The sequence below is a fragment of the Aotus nancymaae genome, unplaced genomic scaffold (genome assembly GCF_030222135.1).
Source record: "Aotus nancymaae isolate 86718 unplaced genomic scaffold, 86718_ANA_hifiasm-v0.15.2.pri h1tg000064l_1, whole genome shotgun sequence".
Taxonomy (NCBI): domain Eukaryota; kingdom Metazoa; phylum Chordata; class Mammalia; order Primates; family Aotidae; genus Aotus; species Aotus nancymaae.
Window position 1 is genome coordinate 8,080,300 of NW_026988479.1, and position 23,410 is coordinate 8,103,709.

General features: G+C 45.3%; 1 protein-coding gene and 2 pseudogenes across 2 annotated transcripts in view; 1 reads left to right on the forward strand and 2 right to left on the reverse strand.

Moving 5' to 3' along the window:
• Positions 1-611: 611 nt before the first annotated feature.
• LOC105715727 (large ribosomal subunit protein eL21-like) lies at positions 612-1,097 on the reverse strand (annotated as a pseudogene).
• A 937-nt stretch (positions 1,098-2,034) lies between these two features.
• On the reverse strand, positions 2,035-3,319 carry LOC135270595 (keratin, type I cytoskeletal 19-like; annotated as a pseudogene).
• A 16,158-nt stretch (positions 3,320-19,477) lies between these two features.
• The window catches only part of HSPA4 (heat shock protein family A (Hsp70) member 4), a 57,694-nt gene continuing 53,761 nt past the window's right edge, over positions 19,478-23,410 (forward strand). For both annotated transcript variants that reach the window (XM_021677474.2, XM_021677475.2), the window contains exon 1: positions 19,478-19,599. In XM_021677474.2, the coding sequence (XP_021533149.2) occupies positions 19,493-19,599 (107 nt within the window). In that variant the 5' untranslated portion in view covers positions 19,478-19,492. The remainder of the gene's footprint in view (positions 19,600-23,410) is intronic.

Here is a 23,410-nt window from a genome sequence, read left to right on the forward strand (position 1 = left end):
AAGACCAGCCTGACCAACATGGAGAAACCCCGTCTCTAGTAAAAATACAAAATTAGCTGGTGGTAGTGACACATGCCTGTAATCCCAGCTACTTGAGAGGCTGAGGCAGGAGAATCACTTGAACCCAGGAAGCAGAGGTTGGGGTAAGCCAAGATCGTGCCATTGCACTCCAGACTGGGCAATGAGAGCAAAACTGAAAAAAAAAAAGTCTATGTATATAGCACATTTTGCTTATTCATCTGTTGAGGGACACAGGTTGCTTCCATCTTTTGGCTCTTGTGAATAATGCTGCTATAAACATTGATGCACAAGTATCTGAGCTTTGCTTTCAGTTTCTTTGGGTATACAGGCATCTGTGAGTGGAACTGCTGCTGGCTCATAGCTAATACTATGCCTGACTCTTTTAGGACAAAGTATAATTTTTATTTTTTTATTTTTGTTTTATTTTATTAAGGAAGTATCTCAGTCATAAAAGTATGCTTTAAAAAGGTAAGAACATGCAAATATATAGTGAGGGTATGTCAGTGATTTATTTATTTTATTTTATTTTATTTATTTATTTTTTTTACAGTCCAGAAGTCTTTTATTTTATTTTATTTTTTTAACAACTATTATGCCCTGAATTCATAGGGAATAGGTTCCAGCAGCTCAGGCTTTTTCCCATTGGTTCTCACAAAGTGTGCTGCTCTGGGTGGAGCAGGCTGGCGCTTCAGTTGGACCCAGGTAACTTTCTCTTTGGCTTCTTTCTTTTTCTGATCATTTTCCTTCACACGTTTTAGGAAGCTATCTCAGCTCTTAGAGTGCTTGATGTGCTCAATAAGCACGTTAATTCTTTTGGCAAGAATCTTGCCCTTAACTTGTTTGTTTACAACAATGCCAACAGCATGCTGGGTAACATTGTAGACTCTTCCAGTTTTGCCATGATAACATTTGTGAGGCATTCCTTTTTGAGCAGTACCCATTCCCTTGATGTCTACAATATCACCTTTCTTATAGATTCGCATATACGTGGCCAAAGGAACAACTCCATGTTTTCTAAAAGGCCTAGAGAACATGTATTGAGTGCCTCTCCTCTTTTCCTTTGTGTTCGTCATTTTGGCAAATTACTGGAAGATGGCGGTTCCGGCCGAAAGGCATCGGTGATTTATTTAACTTATTCAGGGGAGAGCCAGCAGGAGAACAAAGCTGATTCAATAGAGAATTCAAGAGACTCGTGAAAGAAAGAATGCTGAAGTTAGATTTCTAAAGTAGATACAAAACTCGTTATTCTACAGAGCATAAAAGCATAATTTTGGGAAACAGTTTTTCTTTTTCTTTTCTTTTCTTTTTTTTTTTTGAGACAGAGTCTCACTCTGTCACTGAGGCTGGAGTGCAGTGGCTCGATCTTGGCTCACTGCAACTTCTGCCTTCTGAGTTCAAGTGATTCCCCGCCTCAGCCTCCTGAGTAGCTGGGATAACAGGTGCTTGCCACCACACCCAGTTAATTTTTGTATTTTATTAATAGAGATGGGGTTTCAACATGTTGGCCAGGCTGGTCTTGAACTCATGACCTCAAGTGATCCTCCTGCCTCAGCCTCCCAAAGTGCTGGGATTACAGGCGTGAGCCACTGCTCCCAGTGGGGAATATTTTTTCTACCAGACACAAGTAATTTACATCTCAGCTGAGCATGGCAGGTGAGTTACCCTTGTAATCACAGCCCTTTGGGAGGAAGCAGCAGGCAGATTGCTTGAGCTCAGGAATTCAAGATCAGCCTGGGTAAGAAAGAGAAATCCTGTCTCTACACAAAAAAAAAAAAAAAAAAAAAAAAAATTAACCAAGCGTAGTGGAATGAGCCTGCAGTCCCAGTTACTCTGGAAGCTGAGGCAGGTGGATTGGTTGAGAGGTCAAGGCAAAAAAGAAAAAAAAAATGAACATTTCTACCATACAAAAATTTTTTGCAACTTATCAATCTATAAGTTAACATCTAATTTTAGTCTAGCCTTAATAGAAAATGGCAAGTTATTTACATTTTTTTCCCCTTGAACCATAAAATTTTATTGGCAGGTCATGGGAAGCGCAGGGGTAAGGGTCCCTTCCTTCCCATCTCCCCACCCAGGAGACACCCTCTGAAGGACAGCAGAAGCCCCGGGCCTGCTGCCTCCTCGGAGGACCTTGGAGGCAGACAGGTTGTTGTAGCGATCTTCCTGACTCTCGAGCAGGCTGCGGTAGGTGGCGATCTCCTGCTCCAGTCGCGACTTGACGTCCATGAGCCGCTGGTACTCATTCTGCTGCTCACTATCAGCCCGCACATAGCCCAGCAGGGCTTCAGTACTGCTGATCCGCGCCTGAATCTCCGCCAGCTGGACTCCAAAGTGCGCCTCCGTTTCTGCCAGTGTGCCTTCCAAGCCGGCTTTCGTGCTCAGCAGTGACTGAAGCTCGATCTCAAGACCCTGGAGGGTGCGCCACAGGTCAGTGACCTCGATCTTGCTCATCTGGAGCTGCTCCGTGTGGCCAGCGACCTCCAGGTTCAGTTCTTCAGTCTGGCTGGTGAATCAGGCTTCAGCATCCTTCAGGTTCTCCTTGACCAGGACCTCACATTGGCTTCGCATGTCACTCAGGATCTTGACGAGATCGGCACCCGGAGCCAAATCCACCTCCCACACTGACCTGGCCTCCCACTTGGCCCCTCAGCACACTGATTTCCTCATCATGGTTCTTCTTCAGGTAGGCCAGCTCTTCCTTCAGCGCTTCGATCTGTGCATCTCCAGGTCGCTCCTGGCCAGGGTCAGCTCATCCAGCCCCCTGCGCAGGCCTTTGATGTTGGCCTTCACGCTCATGCGCAAAGCCTGCTCCGTCTCAAACTTGGTTCGGAAGTCATCTGCAGCTAGACGGGCGTTGTCGATCTGCAAGACAATCCTGGAGTTCTCAATGGTGGCACCAAGAATCTTGTCCCGCAGGTCCTGGATGGTCTTGTAGTGTTGGCTGTAGTAGCGGGAGGGCCCGGTCCCCTGCTTCTGGTACCAGTCGCGGATCTTCACCTCCAGCTCGCCATTGGCCGCCTCCAGGGCACGCACCTTGTCCAGGTAGGAGGCCAGGCGGTCGTTGAGGTTCTGCATGGTGAGCTTCTCGTTGCCCGCCAGCAGCACATCGGCCGCGGCCAGGACGCCGCCGTAGCCCCCCGGAGGAGGACGAGGACACGAAGTGGGCGGAGGACACTCACATGCCGCGGCTGCTGGAGCCCCCGTGCATGCTGGCGCGCAAAAGGCGACCCCTGGCCCAAAATGCACAGAGCCGCCGCCCAGGCCTGGACGACGACTGGAGATAGCTGTAGGAGGTCATGGCGAGGCGGAGCATGGATGGAGCCACCCTGGTCCCAGAGGCTGCGATCACGGGAGAAGCCAAGTTAGTTACATTTTCTTTGAGAATCATATGACTGTTAAACGGACTCATTAGACAATGTTTTAGTATGATATCGAAAGGGCAAGCCGGGCGTGGTGGCGCGTGCCTGTAGTCCCAGCTACTCGGGAGGTTGAGGTGGGAGGATAGCTTGAGCCCAGGAGTTTTGGGCTGCAGTGCGCTACGCCGATGGGGTGTCCGAACTAAGTTCGGCATCAATATGGTGACCTCCAGGGAGCGGAGGACCACCAGGTTGCCTAAGGAGGGGTGAACCGGCCCAGGTCAAAAACAGAGCAGGTCAAAACCCCTGTGCTGATCAGTAGTGGGATCGCGCCTGTGAATAGCCACTGCACTCCAGCCTGGGCAACATAGCGATACCCCATCTCTTAAAAAAATAAAAAATAGGCCGGGCGCGGTGGCTCAAGCCTGTAATCCCAGCACTTTGGGAGGCCGAGGCGGGTGGATCACGAGGTCAAGAGATCGAGACCATCCTGGTCAACATGGTGAAACCCCGTCTCTACTAATACAAAAAATTAGCTGGGCACGGTGGCGCGTGCCTGTAATCCCAGCTACTCAGGAGGCTGAGGCAGGAGAATTGCCTGAACCCAGGAGGCGGAGGTTGCGGTGAGCCGAGATCGCGCCATTGCACTCCAGCCTGGGTATCAAGAGCGAAACTCCGCCTCAAAAAAAAAAAAAAATAAATAAAAATAAAAAAAAAAAATAAAAAAAAATAAAAAATATATAATTAAACAAAAATAAGAAAGGGCAAGCAATAACTTTGCCACATCTCCAAATTTTGGGTAATTAAAAAAAATTTTTTTTATTGCATTTTAGGTTTTGGGGTACATGTAAAGAACATGAAAGATTGTTGCATAGGTGCATATGTGGCAGTGTGATTTGCTGATTTTTTTTGTATTTATTGCTGTTTGTTTATAGTCTTTTTTTGTATTCAATTTTCTTTTTCTTTCTTTCTTTTTTTTTTGAGACAGAGTTTTGCTCTTGTTACCCAGGCTGGAGTGCAATGGTGCACTCTTGGCTTACTGCAGCCTCTGCCTCCTGGGTTCAAGAGATTCTCCTGCCTCATCCTCCCAAGTAGCTGGAATTACAGGCGTCCACTTCCATGCCCAGCTAATTTTTTTTTTTTTTTTTTTGAGACGGATTCTCACTCTGTCACCAGGCTGGAGTTGGAGTGCAGTGGCATGATCTCGTCTCACTGCAACCTCCATCCCCTGGGTTCAAGCGATTCTCCTGCCTCAGCCTCACGAGTAGCTGGGACTACAGGCGCTCACCACCACACCCAGCTAATTTTTGTATTTTTAGTAGGGAAAGGCTTTCACCATGTTGGCCATGATGGGCTTGATCTCCTGACCTCAGGTAATCCACCCGCCTCGGCCTCCCAGAGTGCTGGGATTACAGGCGTGAGCCACCATGCCCGGTCTTGTATTCATTTTTTTCTATCTTTTCTTTAATTGTTTTTGTCTAGTGGTGTTATGCTTACCAAAGTTCACTATATGTGTGTGTTTATGTAAATATATATGCATATGTATATGTATTCACCTTTTTTTATTATATGGTTTTATTTTTGAAATTTAATTTGTAAACCATTAAATATTTGATTTATCAGAAATATTTTCTTAGATATGGCTTGAGGTGGGGCACTAACGTTTTTCCCAAGGTGTTAGCTAATGTTTCAACATCATCCCCCTCCTGCATTTAAGTGAAATGCCATGTATCATAGACTAAATTCTCATACTTGAATTTTTTTCTTGACTCTTATTTCTGGTCCACTGGATTAGCGTTTGTCTTTTCTGTTGCCTGTTCTAATTATCACTGTTTCATTACATTGTGTCCTCTCTTGTAGTTCTGATGGGATGGCTCTGCTGCCAGCAATGACACCTTTAGTCAAAAGAGGTAATACACACAGAGGAGAGGCAAGTCATCAGCTCTGCTTCACAAGTAGCAGCAACTCTTAAATGCTGCAGTAAAAATGCATTGCATGCTTTAAGAAATTCCACTGAAAGTCCTAGAGAAAGATACTAACTTAAGGAACTTGAAAGCAAAGGGGTGTGTATTGGGGGGAGGGAGAGATAGAATCAACAAACTTGTGTACTCAAATCTTTGACTTCAGTGGTTCTCAAAAGAGGACCGCTGGTTCTTTTCTGTACGTTTCCCTTTCATCTTGCCATTTTTCACTTTTGCCCTTCTTAGGCCATATTCCTTGAGCTGAGGATGCACCTCCTCCTCTTCATCCTGCTCATGCAGTGAGGTCTCAGGAACAGGCATGCTGATTGCAGAGGCCTGCCTACACTAGGAAAAGAATGGCCTGTTTCTGGGAATGATCTCCCAGAAGTTCAAGGTATGAGTCTACAGGATTTTAACTGCCAGACAGAAGCATTAATAGCAGCCTTCCCAAACCAGCCAGGTAGCACAGGTCTTCATTCTTTGTTTTCTGATCTGTCCCTTCCTTCTCCAGTCATCATTTATCCCCTCCACCCTAGGTCAGGCACACAGGCATTGTCTCTCCCTATGTTACATGTGCCTGCATACCCACACATCCACAATTGGGCTTGTAACTTTAAATTCATAGTCCCTTTGCCATCCGGCTTGCAACTTCATATTCTAAGTCCCTTTGAAGCTACTCCATGTACCCCTCAATACTGAGTTAAGATTTGACTAAATCAAGGCCGGGCGCAGTGGCTCATGCCTGTAATCCCAGCACTTTGGGAGGCCGAGGCAGGTGGATCATGAGGTCAAGAGATTGAGACCATCCTGGTCAACATGGTGAAACCCCGTCTCTACTAAAAATACAAAAAATTAGCTGGGCATGGTGGCGCATCCTTGTAATCCCAGCTACTCAGGAGGCTGAGGCAGGAGAACTGCCTGAACCCAGGAGGCAGAGGTCGCGGTGAGCCGAGATCGCGCCATTGCACTCCAGCCTGGGTAACGAGCGAAACTCCGTCTCAAAAAAAAAAAAAAAAAAAGATTTGACCAAATCAGATCTAAACAAATGAAGAGTAATGATGCATCTAGAGGAAAGGTTGGTTGGACCAGGAATCCTGTATTCTATAGTTAGGCTATGGTATTCAGAGTCCTGTTTTTTGATTCTATCTTATCTTCTCACAGTGTGTGTGGGTTTTTGTTTGTTTTGTTATTTTTAGGTGGTCTCATTTCATCTCTCAGGCTGGAGTGCGGTGGCATGAATAGGGTTCACTGCAGCCTCCACCTACTGGGCTCAAGCATTCCTCCCATTTCAGCTTCCCAAGGTGCTGGGATTATAGGCATGAGCCACCGAGCCCAGCCGAAAGTGAAAGTGATCTCTCTAGTATAAATAGGACCCACCGGGAGTGGTGGCTCATGACTGTAATATGTATCTCTCTCTTTCTGTCTCTCTCTCTATATACACACACATATATATATATATACGTATATATATATATGTGTGTATATATATATACATGGCTTATGCATGTAATCCCAGCACTTTGGGAGGCAAAAGTGGGTTGATACCTGAGGTCAGGGGTTCCAGACCAGCCTGACCAACACAGTGAAACCCGTCTCTACTAAAAATACAAAAAAATTAGCTGTGTGTGGTGGTGAGCGCTTGTAGTCTCTCTCTTTCTTTCTCTGTGTATATACATATATATGTGTGTGTGAACACACACATATATATGTATACACACATACACACACACAAACCCCATCTCTACTAAAAATAGAAAAATTAGCTGATTAGCTGGGTATGGTGGCATGTGCCTGTAATCTCAGCTACTCAGGAGGCTGAGACAGGAGAATCGACTGAACCTGGGAAGCAGAGGTTGCAGTGAGCTGAGATCCCACCATTGCCCTCCAGCCTGAGAGCAAAACTCCGTCTCAAAAAAACAAAAAAAAATTATTAAACAATCACAGGGTCTCACAATAAATAGACTGTCTGCAAGCTGAGGAGCAAGGAGAGCCAGTCTCAGACCCAAAATTGAAGAACTTGGAGTCCGATGTTCAATGTAGGCAGCATCCAGGATGGCAGAAAGATGTAGGCTGGAAGGCTAGGCCCATTTCATTGCTTCATGTTTTTCTGTCTGCTTTATATTCACTGGCAGCTGATTAGATGGTGCCTACCATCTAATTTCCAGCCTGCCCACCATCTAATTTCCTAGCCCACTAACTCAAGTGTTAATCTCCTTTGGCAATACCCTCACAGACACACCCATGATCAATACTGCACCTTTCAATCCAATCAAGTTGACACTCAGTATTAACCATCACACTGATCCTTTATCAAATTACAAATATTCACACTTGGGGCCGGGTGCCGTAACTCAGGCATGTAATCCCAGCACTTCGGGAGGCAGAGGTGTGTGGATCACCTGAGGTCAGGGGTTCCAGACCAGCCTGACCAACATGGTGAAACCCTGTCTCTACTAAAAACACACACACAAAAAATTAGCCAGGTATGGTGGCGTACTCCTGTAGTCCCAGCTACTTGGGAGGCCGAGGCAGGAAAATTGCTTGAACCTGGGAGGCAGAGGTTGCAGTGAGCCGAGATCTTGCCATTGCACTCCAGCCTGGGCAACAAGAGTGAAATTGTCTCAAAAACAAACAAAAAAACCCACAAAAAACAAAACCAAATATTCACACTCTGATTCCTCTTTAATGAGGAAAAGTAAATTATCAGTGGCCACAGGGCCTTTAAAATCATTGTCTTTGAGTCTTAGAGCAAGAAGCAAAGCACACTGTGCCCTGAGAGAGATGAGCTGCCCTTCAGATGAAGGGAAACCAGCATAGCATACGCTGAGTCTTGATGAATGTGATGGTTAAAATGAAAAATGGTTGGGCTGGGCACGGTGGCTCAGGCCTGTAATCCCAGCACTCTGGGAGGCTGAGGCAGGCGGATCACGAGGTCAAGAGATCATGACCATCCTGGCCAACATGGTGAAACCCCATCTCTACTAAAAATACAAAAATTAGCTGGGCGTGGTGGTGCACACCTGTAGTCCCAGCTACTCGGGAGGCTGTGTAGCAGAAGAATTGCTTGAACCCGGGAGGCAGAGGTTGCAGTGAGCCAAGATTGCGCCACTGCACTCCAGCCTGGCAACAGATCGAGACTTTGTCTGAAAAAAAAAAAAAAAAAAAGAAAAATGGTCAAGAAAGTTTTGTGGCCGGGCGCAGTGGCTCACTCCTGCAATCCCAACACTTTGGGAGGTCAAGGCAGGTGGACCATGAGGTCAGGAGTTCAAGACCAGCCTGGTTAATGTGGAGAAACTCTGTCTCTACTAAAAATATAAAAAAGTAGCTAGGTGTGGTGGTGCAGGCCTGTAGTCCCAGCTACTCAGGAGGCTGAGGCAGGGGAATCGCTTGAACCTGGGAGATGGAGGTTGCAGTGAGCAGAGATTGCACCACTGCACTCTAGCTTGGGTGACAGAGCAAGACTCCATCTTAAAAAAAAAAAAAAAGTTTTGTAAGTTGCAGGAATGAGATGGCAGCTGCTGTTACTGCCATATAGTTCCCTGTGGGGGCTTCTATACTCAGGGACAAGACAGGGACAGGCTAGGTCAGGCCAGAGCAGAGCTGGGCTGAGCAGGGAGTCATGCTTGACATCAGCAGACTAGGCCAACAGGCAGGACTTGGGGGTGGAGTTGGAATGTTAGCTGCTAGAGGTGGAAAAAAACCTAGTCTGGGGCTAGTTGAGGAGAGTTGGAGGCAGTGAAAATGTGAGTCATGCTAGGAAAATCACTGGTGATCAAGGGACCTAGAGGAAAGGGTTAAAATTTCAGAATAATGTCAGCTTATATGGCCCAGAGTAATATGTGGAGTGCTCCCCCAGCATTTAAAAGTTACAAAGAAGGAGAGTTGGGACTGCTAATGACACTGCAAGCCATACACATTAAGTGAACCAGCTTATATAAGGACAAAAAAATAGGGCTTAAGAGAAAAGACCTCTAGGTTAGATCATAGTGCTGTTATGTAAGGAGACAGTTTGATAGAGTGGAGTAAAGACCCTGGGATTTCAGCCAATTTGGAGTTAGAAATGAACTGCAATGGTAGTTTTTATATCAAAAGAGCATTATGGGCCAGGCATGGTGGCTCATGCCTGTAATCCCAGTACTTTAGGAGGCCAAGGTGGGAAGATCACTTGAGCACAGGAGTTGCAGTTCAGTCTGGGCAACATAGACCCCCATACATACAAAGAATTAAAAAATTAGGTAGGTGTGGTGGCATGCACTCGTGGTCTGAACTACTCCTAGGGTTGAGGCAGGAGGATGGCCTGAGCCTGGGAGGTTGAAGCTGCAGAGAGCAATGATCACGCCATTGCACTCTAGCCTGGGCAACAGAATGAGACCCTGTGTCAAAAAAAAAAAAAGCGTTATGCTTACAAAAATGCTTGAGTGGCCAGGCACAGTGGCTCACACCTGTTATCTCAGCGCTTTGGGAAGCTGAGTGGGGTGGATCACTTGAGGTCAGGAGTTCGAGACCAGCTGGCCAAATTGTGAAACCCTGTCTTTACTAAAAATACAAAAATTAGGAGAGAGATCCAAGATGGCTGATCACTAGCAGCTCAGGATTGTAGCTCCCAGAGAAAGCGCACAGAATGAGAGGACACCACACTTTCAGACAAATTTTTGTTACTCACGGACTGGAAGATTCCCAGCGGAGGAGCCCCATGGGTCGCCAGGGCGACTCTTGTGGCTGGCGTCGCGGTTTTGCCCATGCCCCTGTGCGGGGGTTCTTGGTGCAGAGTAAACGGGACTGATCGATGTTTGGAGCTCCGGGAAGGCAGTCGCCCATTTACCTGATTGAAGAAGGGACTCAAGAGGGAAGCCAGACTGGAGATTCCCGGGCAGAAAAGCACCACGAATCTTGATGCTGCTGTTTTGGCCAGCGCAGTGGGTTGCTCAGATTTCGGTGCTGGGAATCAACAAGTTGGACGTTCACTCAGAGACCTAATTTGAAAGTAGGCAATTATAAAGACAACAGGTGGATGAACTCACAATGAAGGGAAGAAACCAGTGTAAAAAGGCTGAGAATACCCGAGATCAGAATGCCTCTCCTTCTACAGGTGATCATAGTTCCTCATCAACAAGAGAACAAGACCTGATTGAGACTGAGTGCATTCCATTAACAGACTTAGGCTTCAGAAAGTGGATAATAAGGAACTTTAGTGACTTAAAAGAACATTTTCTAGCCCAATGTAAAGAAACTAAGAACCTTGAAAAAAGGTTTGAAGAAATCCTAATGAGAATAGACAATTTAGAGAGGAACATAAGTGAATTAATGGAACTGAAGAATACAATATGAGAACACCGCGAAGTATGCACAGGTTTTAACAGTCGAATTGATCAAGTAGAAGAAAGGATATCAGAGGTTGAAGACCAACTTAATGAAATGAAACGAGAAGACAAGATTAGAGAAGAAAGAGTAAAAAGGAATGACCAAAGTCTCCAAGAAATATGGGACTATGTGAAAAGACCTAATTTACGATTGATAGGTATACCTGAATGTCATGAAGAGAATGAATCCAAGTTGGAAAATATTCTTCAGGATATTATTCAGGAAAACTTTCCTAATCTAGTAAGGCAGGACAATACTCAACTCCAGCTAATCCAGAGAACACCTAAAAGATATTTCTCGGCCGGGCGCGGTGGCTCAAGCCTGTAATCCCAGCACTTTGGGAGGCCGAGGCGGGTGGATCACGAGGTCAAGAGATCGAGACCATCCTGGTCAACATTGTGAAACCCTGTCTCTACTAATACAAAAAAAAAAAAAAATTAGCTGGGCATGGTGGCGCGTGCCTGTAATCCCAGCTACTCAGGAAGCTGAGGCAGGAGAATTGCCTGAACCCAGGAGGCGGAGGTTGCGGTGAGCCGAGATCGCGCCATTGCACTCCAGCCTGGGTAACGAGAGCGAAACTCCGTCTCAAAAAAAAAAAAAAAAAAAAAAAAAAGATATTTCTCAAGTAGAACAACTCCAAGACACATTATTGCTAGATTCACTAGGGTTGAAATAAAGGAGAAAATTCTAAGGGCAGCTAGAGAGAAAGGTCACACTACCCATAAAGGGAAGCCTATCAGACTCACAGCAGATCTCTCACCAGAAACCCTACAAACTAGAAGAGAGTGGGGGTCAATATTCAGTATCCTCAAAGAAAAGAATTTTCAACCCAGAATCTCATATCCCGCTAAACTAAGCTTTATAAACAAAGGAAAAAGAAAATTTTCGCGAACAAGCAAGCACTCAGCGATTTCATTACTACCAGGCCTGATTTACAAAAGCTTCTGAAAGAAGCACTACAAACAGAAAGGAACAACCAGTATCAGTCATCCCCAAAACTTACCAAAACGTAAAGAGTATCTCTATAATGAAGAATCTACATCAACTAATGGGCAAAATAGCCAGCTAGCATTAAATGACAATATTGAACTCACAAATACTAATATTAATTCTAAATTTAAATGGATTAAATGCCCCAATCAAAGACACAGGTAAATTGAATAAAAAGTCAAAACCCATCGGTACGCTGTATCCAGATCTATTTCACAAGCAACGACAAATAAAGACTCAAAACAAAGGGATGGAGGAAGATTCACCAATTAAATGGAGAGCAAAAAAAAAAAAAAAAAGAAAAAAAACAGGAGTTGTAACTTTCGTCTCTCACAAAATAGACTTTAATAGTAACAAAGACTAAAAGAAACAAAGAAGGACATTATATAATGGTAAAAGGATCAATGCAACAACAGGAGTTAATGATTATAAATATATATGCACCCAATACAGGAGCACCCAGATACATAAGACAAGTTCTTAATGACTTATAAAGAGACCTGGACTCTCGCACAATAATAGCGGGAGATTTTGACACCACGTTGTTAATATTCGACGGATCAACGACATAGAAAATTAATAGGGACATCTATGATTTGAACTTAGACCTGGAATAAGTAAACTTAGTAAATATTTATAGAATTCTCCACTCCAGGTCCACAGAACATACATTTTTCTCAATATCACATTACACCTATTTTGAAAGTGACCACATAATTGGAAAATTGGAAGTAAATCACTCTTCAGCATTTGCATAGCATTTCACAGACTTAAATGAAATATTGGTTGGCTGTTTGTTATTTTCTTCCCTTATTCCTTCCTGTCTCCGTTGTTAAGCACAATTATCGGCATAAAAGAGGTTTTTTTTTTTCTTTCTTTTTATTTTCTTTTTTTGAGACGGAGTTTCGCTCTTGTTACCCAGGCTGGAGTGCAATGGCGCGATCTCGGCTCACCGCAACCTCCGCCTCCTGGGTTCAAGCAATTCTCCTGACTTAGCCTCCTGAGTAGCTGGGACTACAGGCATGCGCCACCATGCCCAGCTAATTTTTTTTTTGTATTTTTAGTAGAGACGGGGTTTCACCATGTTGTCCAGGATGGTCTCGATCTCTTGACCTCGTGATCCACCCGCCTCGGCCTCCCAAAGTGCTGGGATTATAGGCGTGAGCCACTGCGCCCGGCCCTAAAAGAGGTTTTTAATATATATTTTTAGATTGCATTCCAGCCCGGGCAATAGAGCAAGAATCCTGTTCTCTCCCCCTTTTTCTTTCTCTTTCTTTCTTTCTCTCAAAAAAAAAAAAAAAAAAGCTACTTTAACCAATGTGATTATGGAAGTCTTCTGTAAGGAGATGACATTTTAGTTGAGACCTAAATGATAAAAATGAGCAAGCCATGTAACCGGGGATAAAAAAATACAGGCAGGAAAAAATAGCAAGTGTAAAGGCCTTTAGACAGAAATAGGTCAGCCCATGTTCAAGGAACAGAGAAGATGTGCCTGAAGCACCATGAATGAGGGGGATTTCAACCATGGTGGAGGCCCTAGTGGGAGGGGGCTAGACTCTGGGGAAGCGAAAAAAAAAAAAAATACAAAAATTAGCCAGGCATGGTGGTGGGCACCTGTAATCCCAGCTACTTGGGAGGCTGAGGCAGGAGAATTGCTTGAACCTGGGAGACGAAGCTTGCAGTGAGCCAAGATCATGCCACTGTACTCCAGCCTGGGTGACAGAGCAAGACTTCATCTCAAAAAAAAAAGCAAAAGAAAAATGCTGGAGTGAAAAAAGCAGAAGACTAAACTATGTTCTTCTACTTTTTAACCCAGTATTTCTTTCTTTTTTTTGAAATGGAGTCTTTTTTTTTTTTTTTTTTTTTTTTTTTTGAGACGGAGTTTCGCTCTTGATACCCAGGCTGGAGCGCAATGGCGCGATCTCGGCTCACCGCAATCTCCGCTTCCTGGGTTCAGGCAATTCTCCTGCCTCAGCCTCCTGAGTAGCTGGGATTACAGGCACGCGCCACTGTGCCCAGCTAATTTTTTTTTTGTATTAGTAGAGACGGGGTTTCACCATGTTGACCAGGATGGTCTCGATCTCTTGACCTCGTGATCCACCCGCCTCGGCCTCCCAAAGTGCTGGGATTACAGGCTTGAGCCACCGCGCCCGGCCCTGAAATGGAGTCTTGCTCCGTCACCCAGGCTGGAGTGCAGTGGCATGATCTCGGCTCACTGCAACCTCTGCCTCCTGGGTTCAAGCGATTCTTCTGCCTCAGCCTCCCGAGTAGCTGGGATTACAGGTACGCGTCACCACGCCCGGCTAATTTTTGTATTTTTAGTGGAGACGGGGTTTCACCATGTTGGTCAGGTTGGTCTTGAATTCCTGACCTCATGATCCGCCCGCCTCAGCCTCCCAAAGCACTGGGATTACAGCTGTGAGCCACCATGCCCGGCCTCCATTATTCCTTATATTTCTGTTTGTATTTATGTTTACACAAAGTTAAAGAGGTTTTTCTGCAGGACTTCTCAGAGCCTTTGAAATGGTAATATTAATCCACTGATATCTCCTAGAACAAACGCTGTCCTGTGAAACACAGTTTGGGAGGCTGAGGTGGGAGAATTGCTTGACGCCAGGAATTCAAGACCTGCCTGAGCAACATAGTGAGACCCCCATTCTTTTTTTTTTTTTTTTTGAGATGGAATCTTGCTCTGTCGCCCAGGTTAAAAAGCAGTGGTGCCATCTTGGCTCACTGCAACCTCTGCCTCCTGGGTTCAAGGGATTCTCCTGCCCCAGCCTCCTGAGTAGCTGGGATTACAGACACTTGACAGCATGTCCAGCCAATTTTTGTATTTTTAGTAGAGATGGGGTTTCACCACGTTGGCCAGGCTGGTCTCAAACTCCTGACTTCAGGTGATCCACCCACCTTGGCCTCTCAAAGTGCTGGAATTATAGGCATGAACCACCACGCCCGGCAACAAGATCCTCGTTTCTACAAAGAAAAAAGAAAAGCTAAAATACAAAAAAAAAAAAAAAAAAAAAAAGAAAAAAGCTGCATGTGACCCATGACTATAGTCTTAGCTACTCAGGAGGCTAGGTGGGAGGACCGCTTGGGCCTAGGCTGCAGTGAGCTATGACCGTGCCACTGAACTCGTCTGGGTGACAGAACAAGATCATCTAAAAGAAAAAGAAAGAAAAAGAGCAGCAGTGTAGTTGTGAGGTAGTTGTGAGAAATTTGTGTAAACTTGAACAAGTTCCTTAACCTGAGCATGTAGTTTCCCTGTGAAGCAAAAAATTGCAGAAGGTGCTCCAAAGAGTAGGGCAGGAGTCCACTGGATACTTGTTAGGGAAAAATATGAGTCCCCAGCTGATGGAGAAACTTTTGTCTCTTGGTGGGTAGCCTATGAACACTGTATATTTAAAAACAAACACCCCCTGACTGGGCACAGTGGCTCACACCTATAATCCCAGCACTTTGGGAAGGTGAGGTGGGTGGATCACAAGGTCATGAGTTCGAAACCAGCCTGGCCAATACAGTGAAACCCCAGTCTCTACTAAAAATACAAAAATTAGCTGGGCATGGTGGTGTGCGCCTGTAGTCCCAGCTCTTCTGGAAGCTGAGGCAGGAGAATTGCTTGAACCCAGAAGGTGGAGGTTGCAGTGAACTGATATCGCTCCACTACACTCCAGCCTGGGCAACAGAGGGAGACTCTGTCTCAAACAAAAAAGAACCCAAACCAAAAAACACCTGTGATTGCTTAGGACTAAATTTAATCATTGTATCCCAGAGTGGCATTTAACAACTTCCTGCTTCTAAAATACTTAAGATGCTCTGCCGAATGAAAAGAATTTGTCCTCTGATCACAGTGTCTCCAACATTAAATATTCTGGACACTTTGTTGGTTCACAATTGTGATTCTTGGGAACTTGCCACTTTAGATTCTTCAGGATTCTCAAATAACCTTTTCCTGACTTCATTTATTTAAATATCCCAGAATAGTCTCTTGAGCTATAAGTTTGATGATCCAGGAAACTATTTATAGCAGGATGAGTACTCTCTGTGACTGATGTTAGTTATGTTTTATTTTGAGAAGGACAAATCATTAAAAAGATTGATAGGGCTGGTGGTATTTTAAACTGAAAGCAGTACCAAGGCAAACAAGGCAGTTGAGGTATGAAGTTGGAACATAGTAAGATATGGGTGTACTTTTTGTCAACTTAGCTAAGAGTTAGGGAGGTCTTCCAATAGAAGGAAGGCAGAAACAGGCAGTAACACAGACATAGCGATCTTTTAGGTCCACTGGACACTTTAGCCTAGGCAGCGTGGGCTGTTTGCTCAGTGATTAATAACTGAGATAAACAGATGGAGCTAGGACTCTGTCATAATTAAGGTCAATAGTATGCTCAGTATTACTGATATCCCCCTAGGTAGGAGAAAGACAGAGGAAGGAAGGTCAAGGTCAACCTAACTTAAAAAAAAAAACCAAAACTTTAAAAAATTGTCATTAAAATAGACATAAAATTTATCATTTTAATTATTTTAAATGTATAAATCAGTGTCACTGAGTTATGCACATTGTTACACAACTATCACCAGCATCTATCTCTCGAACTTTATCTTCCCAAACTGAAACTCTATCCCTTAAACTCTCCATTTTACTCTATTTGTGAAACGCTTTTCTATCTTTAGTTGTCTATTCTAGGTGCCTGATACAAGTGGAACCATAATACATTTTCTTTTTTTTTTTTTTGAGATGGAGTCTTGCTCTATTGCCAGGCTGTAGTGCAGTGGCGCGATCTCTGCTTACTGCAAACTCCACCTCCTGGGTTCAAGTGATTCTCCTGCCTCAGCCTAAGTGTTAAAACTCGAGTGCTGAATGAAGAGACTCCCCAAATAGGCTTTGTGTGAGCAAGTTTATTTACCTGGGTGCAGGTGGGCTGAGGCTGTAAAGGGTGTCAGCAAAAGGCAGTGTGATAGGAGTTGGTTTTATAGGTTTGGGGTGGGCAGTGGAAAGACATAGTTTAGGGCAGTCTTTTGCAAGTTGGGAGGGAGTCGTAGGGTGTGGAGTCACGAGGCTGACAAAGGTAGGTTACAAAGTCCAGTGGCCTTATCAATTAGGAATTAGGAATAAGGAACATTAGAGAATGTCTCAAAGTTAAGTAGGCACAGCAGGGGTTGATCATTTCTTTCTCTTTTCATGGTTTTCCAGTTACTTCAGATTTTCCAGGAACTCATCTGGAGTGTCCATGCAGGTCACAGAGGTTAACATGGCATCCATGGCACTGTCAGTCAGCCTTACACTGAGTAGCTGGGACTACAAGTGCACCACCATGCCCAGTTAATTTTTGTATTTTTAGTAGAGACTGGGTTTCACTATGTTGGCCAGGATGGTCTTGATTTCTTGACCTTGTGATCTGCCCACCTCAGCCTCCCAAAGTGCTAAGATTACAGGTGTGAGCCACCGTGCCCGGCCCATATTAAATTTTAAAATATTTTTTAAAAATATAAATTTTTTGATTTGTATTTGGCTTTTCACATAGCTTTTTTTTTTTTTTTTTTCCTGACACAGAGTCTCGCTCTGTCACCAGGCTGGAGTGCAATGATGAGATCTCGGCCCACTGCAACCTCTGCCTTCCTAGTTCAAGCGATTCTCCTGTCTCAGCCTCCTGAGTAGCTGGGATTACAGGCATACACCACCATGCCTGGCTAATTTTTGTATTTTTTTCTAAAAGCTCATGGTCGAAGGTGATGACATAATTTTTGTATTTTTAGTAGAGATGGGGTGTCACCATGCTGGCCAGGCTGGTCTTGAACTGTCGACCTCATGATCTGCCCACCTTGGCCTTCCAAGTGCTGGGATTACAGGTGTGAGCCACCACATCTGGCCTTCCTTTGCCTTTTCAAGGCTATATAATGTACTGATGTGTGTGTACACTAAATTTGGAAAACTCATTCGTCAATGGACATGTGGGTTGTTTCCTTTTAGCTATTGTGAATAAGCTACTATGAACATGGGTGTATAATGTACAAATATGTCCCTGCTCTCGTTTTTTCCAAGGTTGTTCCTTGCTGCCTCCACTTTTTATTCCCAGTACCCTTTTATAGGTAGCACCTGGTACTTGTCTTTGAAGAAAAAATAGCTTTTAATTAGGCAAAGTGTGAGACCTGTGTGGCCATTAGCAAGTTTTAACGGTAAACAACCTGGCTTTGGTGTAGCTCCTGTAGACTGAAGTACCTTCTGAGGTGGCAGGAAATGCCTGAATTTAAAGGGAAGGGGATACCAAGACAATGCAATTTCTTCTTTGCTCATTTACTTTTAAAATGGCTGAAGGGCAACTACTCTAGCCTTGAGATCTTCAACTCACTGTGGGCCCTCCAACAACAGAAGATTTCTTTTATTCCTCAAACTATGGTCTCTATTGCTAGTTTTTCAAACTTGAACACAGCCTTTTCCTTTTTTGGGCAGTTCTCCTAGGCTCCACCATTCTGTACTGGGGTCACCTTTACTTGTTTAGCCACTCTCCTGATGGGGATGATCCAGGTTCTGTAGAGGTGAAACTTATATACCGTTTGGGGGCCTTAAAAATACACAAAACAAGTAATTAAAACGACAAATCACAACACATTACTAGGGACTTGGAGATTCAGATTCTCCTTAGATCTCTAGGTAGTTTATTAGAAATGCTTACATAGGTTTGCTTCCTAATCTCAGGCTGGCTTCCTCTCTTCGTAACTCTCAGCAACTGCTCTCCCAGGAGGCCATGCAAGTGAGGGGCCTTTAAGCTTAAGATTTATTAGCTTCTTGTAAAGGTCTGAGTGGACCTTCCAGGCCAGGCATAATGTCATCTGCCTCTGTATTCCTTGCACCCAGATTAGAGCCTACCATTGGGTAGGTGCTTGGAATGTGCTGGGGATTAAAGGCTTAAGTCTTGCAGGCCCCTCAATATGATCTAAGGACACGAGTGGCTTAGAGAACGGTGCGACAAGGCTGAGCGAAAGAAAACAAGGCGGTGTGGTTGTGAGTGGGCTTCTTCCCTCCGCTGGTGAGGATGCAATCTTAGACTATGACAAAGCCCGACATAAGGCCTTGCAGAGGGCCGCGTTCCAACGGCGGCCTTCTACCCTACTGGCCAACCTGCCCCGAGAAAAGCAGAAAGCACACTGTGGGATCTGAAGATCAGCTCGCCTCTCATTTTGGGGGCCCAACAGAAGGTGCAAAGCAAGACATCCTATCACCGGAAGTTTGAGATTAAGAAAAACGGCGGAAGTAGGCTGCAGCGCTTCCTCAGTATATTGATTCAAGCCGGCTCGCCTACTTTCCTCGGGAAGGGGAGGTGCTCCACATCTCTATGACGCTGTGCAGCTCCGGGGTTCCAATTGCAGGCTCGATAGGGCAGTTGCGCTTCTCAGCCTTTTTTCAGCCACACAGTCCCTTCCCAGGTTAACGGGCCAGGACGTGACGTACTCTTACGTAGCTTGGGCGGGGCTTGAAGGGGAAAAGCGTCTGAGCAGGGCTATCGCGAGAACATTCCATTATTTTGCAGTTCTCGTGCTTCGGCTAAGCTCTCGTCGCAACGAGATCTTTCGAGATCTTCTCCGCCCCCGCTACCGGCGCCTCCTCTGCGGCCACTGAGCCGGAGCCGGCCTGAGCAGCACTTGGTTGCAGTACCCACTCTAAGGACCTAGGCGCTCGCGTGGACGCCGCACGCCCCTCGGTAGCCTCGGCCCAAGAGGCCTGCTTTCCACGCGCTAGCCCCGCCGAGGTCCGTGTCCTGTCTCGGCGGCCGGACCCGGGCCCGACCCCGAGCAGTAGCCGGCGCCATGTCGGTAGTGGGCATAGACCTGGGCTTCCAGAGCTGCTACGTCGCTGTGGCCCGCGCTGGCGGCATCGAGACTATCGCTAATGAATATAGCGACCGCTGCACGCCGTAAGTGTGGGCCTGGCCGGCCGCGTGCACGGGGGTGAGGAGCTAGTGCTTGTTTCAGTCTGGGACCCTCGCTGCTTGGGGAACGCGGGCCGAGGGGTCGCCTCCGTTCCGAGCCGAGGTTCGGGTGGGTCAGGGACCCCTAGTGGGTGCCGGGACACTAGGGGCCGCGACCCGCCGTGAGCGTGGGTGTGCGCTTAGCACATGGGCCGAACGAAGGCTTCTGGCTGTACTCTGACCAGTTGAGGGCACGGGTAGGAACTGGAGGGACTGCAGGCCTAGGACGTAAGTGGGTCGCGGTCCTTTTCTGGAGGGCAGAGACCAGGCCCAGGTCGTACTCAAGTCTTTTGAGTCCAACATAGTGCTTAGAACTTTGCACACAGCAGGCACTTAATAAAAGTTGAATTGAACAGGTTCTGGGGCTTGCCAGCCTCGAGACCGTGGAGGGGTCAGCTTCCCACGTGAGTGGCAGCGGGGCAGCGCCCGGAAGAGAGCGAGGTACAGCAGCCTCAGGCTCGAGTTCCGGATGGACTCGGGATCTTGAGATTGGGGGTGGCAACCGATAGGAATTTAATAAAATTGGTGCTCTTTTGATTCCTTTGCAGTCACTTTTGTTCTCACATTATTTCGGGATATTGTACTACATATTGGATCATCCTCTGTTGGGTGCGCGTTAACCCCTTGGTAGGGTTGCACTTTCAAATGCATTCTAACCAATGTGTTGGCCACATTGTTAGTGGCTCAAGGGCCTGCCTTGACTTCTAGAACCTATAGTAAGTTTTGGGACCAGCATAGACACAGCTTTAAAAAATGGTGAGTCACTCAGGTCTTTCACTGGTTAGAGTAAAAGAGTCTGCCTTTTGAGTACATGTAGATACATTTTAATCCATTGTCATGTTCTTAGACACAATCTTGTAAGAAGCTCTGTATTGTTGCCATTCAGAATCTCGATTTTTTTTTTTTTTTTTTGAGACAGGGTCTCACTCTTGCCCAGGTTGGAGTGCAGTGTCGCGATCTTGGCTCACTGCAGCCTCAACCTCCCTGGCTCAGGTGATTCTCCCACCTCAGCCTCCTGAGTAGCCGGCATTACAGGTGTGCGCCACCATGCTTGGCTAATTTTTGCGTTTCACTATATCACTCAGGTTGGTCTCGAACTCCTGGACTCAAGCAATCCACCTGCCCCGGCCTTCCGGAGTCCTGAGATTACAGGCGTGAACCACCGTGCCCTGCCCAGGGGCTCAATTGTTACGGATTGATTGAGAGGGATCTCACTTTGTTGCCCAGGCTAGAGTGCTGTGACAAGATATCTGCTCACTGCAGCCTCGGCTTCCAGGGTTCATGGGATTCTCCTGACTCAGCCTCCTGAAGAGCTGGGATTACAGGCGCATTCCACCACGCCTGGCTAAATTTGGTATTTTTAGTAGAGACGGGGGTTCCCGAGTTGCCCAGACTGGTCTAGAACTCTTGACGTCAGTTGATCCTCCCGCCTGGGTCTCCCAAAGTGCTAGGATTATGGCATAAGCCACTGTTCCCCGGCCCCGGGGCTCGATTCTAAGGTTCATTATTTTCTTTTAATTAATTTATTTATTTTAAACTTTTTTTTTATTTTTATAATTTAAAAAGGCCGGAGAGCGCCCACGGGTCTCGAACCACGCACAGTGGTGGTTTTCCACCATAGAAAGCACTGTCGAAGTAACCGCTGAGCTAAAGCCGGCCCGGTTCATTATTTTCATCCTGAATTTTTGTCACACTTCTTCAGCAGGTTTCAGCCAAACTAGATTGGTCAGGAGTTTCACATTTCCCTTCCGCTTGTCAAATTTACACAGATGCTTCCCCTGAAAACTCATCCCAGAAGCCAAAACTAGTTTGGTGTCTCTTTGCTGAGTTTAGTCTTGTTAACAGCTTTATTAAGGTGTGTGTGTTTTTTTTTAAACGAGTCTTGCTCTGTCCCCTAAGCCTGGAGTTAAGTGGTGTAATCTCGGCTCACTGCAACCTCCACCTCCTGAGTTCAAGCGATTCTCCTGCCTCAGTCTCCTGAGTAGCTGGGATTACAGGGGAGCACCACCACTCCCTGCTGATTTATTATTATTATGTTTTAAGGTGGAGTTTCCCTCTTGTTGCCCAGGCTGCAGTGCAGTGGCGCCATCTCGGCTCATGGCAACCTCCGCTTCCCGGGTCCAAGCAATTCTGCTCAGCCTCCCGAGTAGCTGGTATTACAGACATGCGCTACCACGCCCAGCTTTTTTTTTTTTTTTTTTTTTTTTTTGGTATTTTTAGTAGCATGGAGATTTCTCCATGTTGGTCATGCTGGTCTCGAACTACCGACCTTAGGTGATCTGTCCACCTCGGCCTCCTAAAGTGTTGGGATTACAGGCGTGAGGCACTGCACCCGGCCAATTTTTGTTTTTTAGCATAGACAGGGTTTCACCATGTTGGCCAGGGTGGTCTTGAACTCCTGACCTCAAGTGATCCTCCTGCCCCAGCCTTCCAAAATGCTGGGATTACAGGCGTTAGCCATCGCACCCATCCCAGCTTTATTAAGGTTTAATTCGTACACCATACAATTCACCCAGTTGAAGCAATGGTTTTTAATGTCACAAAACAGTGCAACCACTACCGTAATCAAAGCCCTGTGCCTGTTAGCAGTCAAACTCTGTTTTCCCAATTTGTACTTTTTAACAATGGGTAGTCTAATTTGCATCTCCAAGGAAGTGTATTGTGCCCTGAAGTTTTCTTTTTTCTTTTTTAAAGCATTAAAGCTTTTTTTTTTAAGTATTTCAGTCTTTGAGAATATCTTTGGATCCAGGTTTTCTTGGTCTTTAAAATACTCCCAAGGAACTAAAAAGGCTAAAGCGCTGAGCTAATGTATGTAGTGGCTTGGTCTCTTCCTGCCCTGTGATTGAACCCACTTTAGCTCCAAAGGGGGCAAAGGAAGATAATCCCAAGTATTGGAAAGAACAGTGTTCCTATCCTTCTTTTATATTATCATATGCTCCTGTTTTTTGTTTTTCTTTTAGAAAGATAGTAGCTACAACAATTGTACTATGAATTCCATTTGAAACTGAGTTGTTTCACATAAAAAAATTGCTTCAAAGACACTGTGATATGTTACCCCATATACCATGGAAGTGTGATAAGAAAATTCCATTTGAATACTTTACTTTCCCTTATATGTTTTCTTTATATTTTCCTTTATAGTTTTCATTAACTTACAGGTATGCCATACATTTCAAGTAATTCTGAACTATATGATTTTGATTCACTTTGATTACTCTGTTGGAGTCTTGGGTTAAACAGAAAATGGTAGCAGAAAGGTTGATTTTTTTTTTTTTTTTTTTTTGGTAGCACTTATGGAGGAATGGATTTGGAGCTCATACATACTAATAGACTGCATGTTGTAGGTTTGTTTTAATATGAGAGTGGAAATGAGATGCAAGTCTTAGAGGATTTGCTATGGTGGAAGTACCTCATTTCAGATTGTGGATCTAACAATCTGGATTTGGTTTTTAAGAAGCCAGTGGAATCTCATCCAGAAGAGAACCTTGCCTTTCCACCCAATTTAGGCTTCCTTAATTTTATCAGATGTTGAGTGCCTCTGATGTGATAGCCGTTGTTCTAAGCACTGGAGGTACTGTGGTGAACAAATAATAAAGGTGATGCCATCATGGACATGGCTGGTGGATTAAACCAAATATGAAACAAAAATATATATTAATTACTAACTGGAAAAGTACAGAATACAATGAGAGCATAGAATAAACAGGTCTAATTTAAACCGTTTGGAAGGACCTGGCGAGATAGCTCACGACTGTAA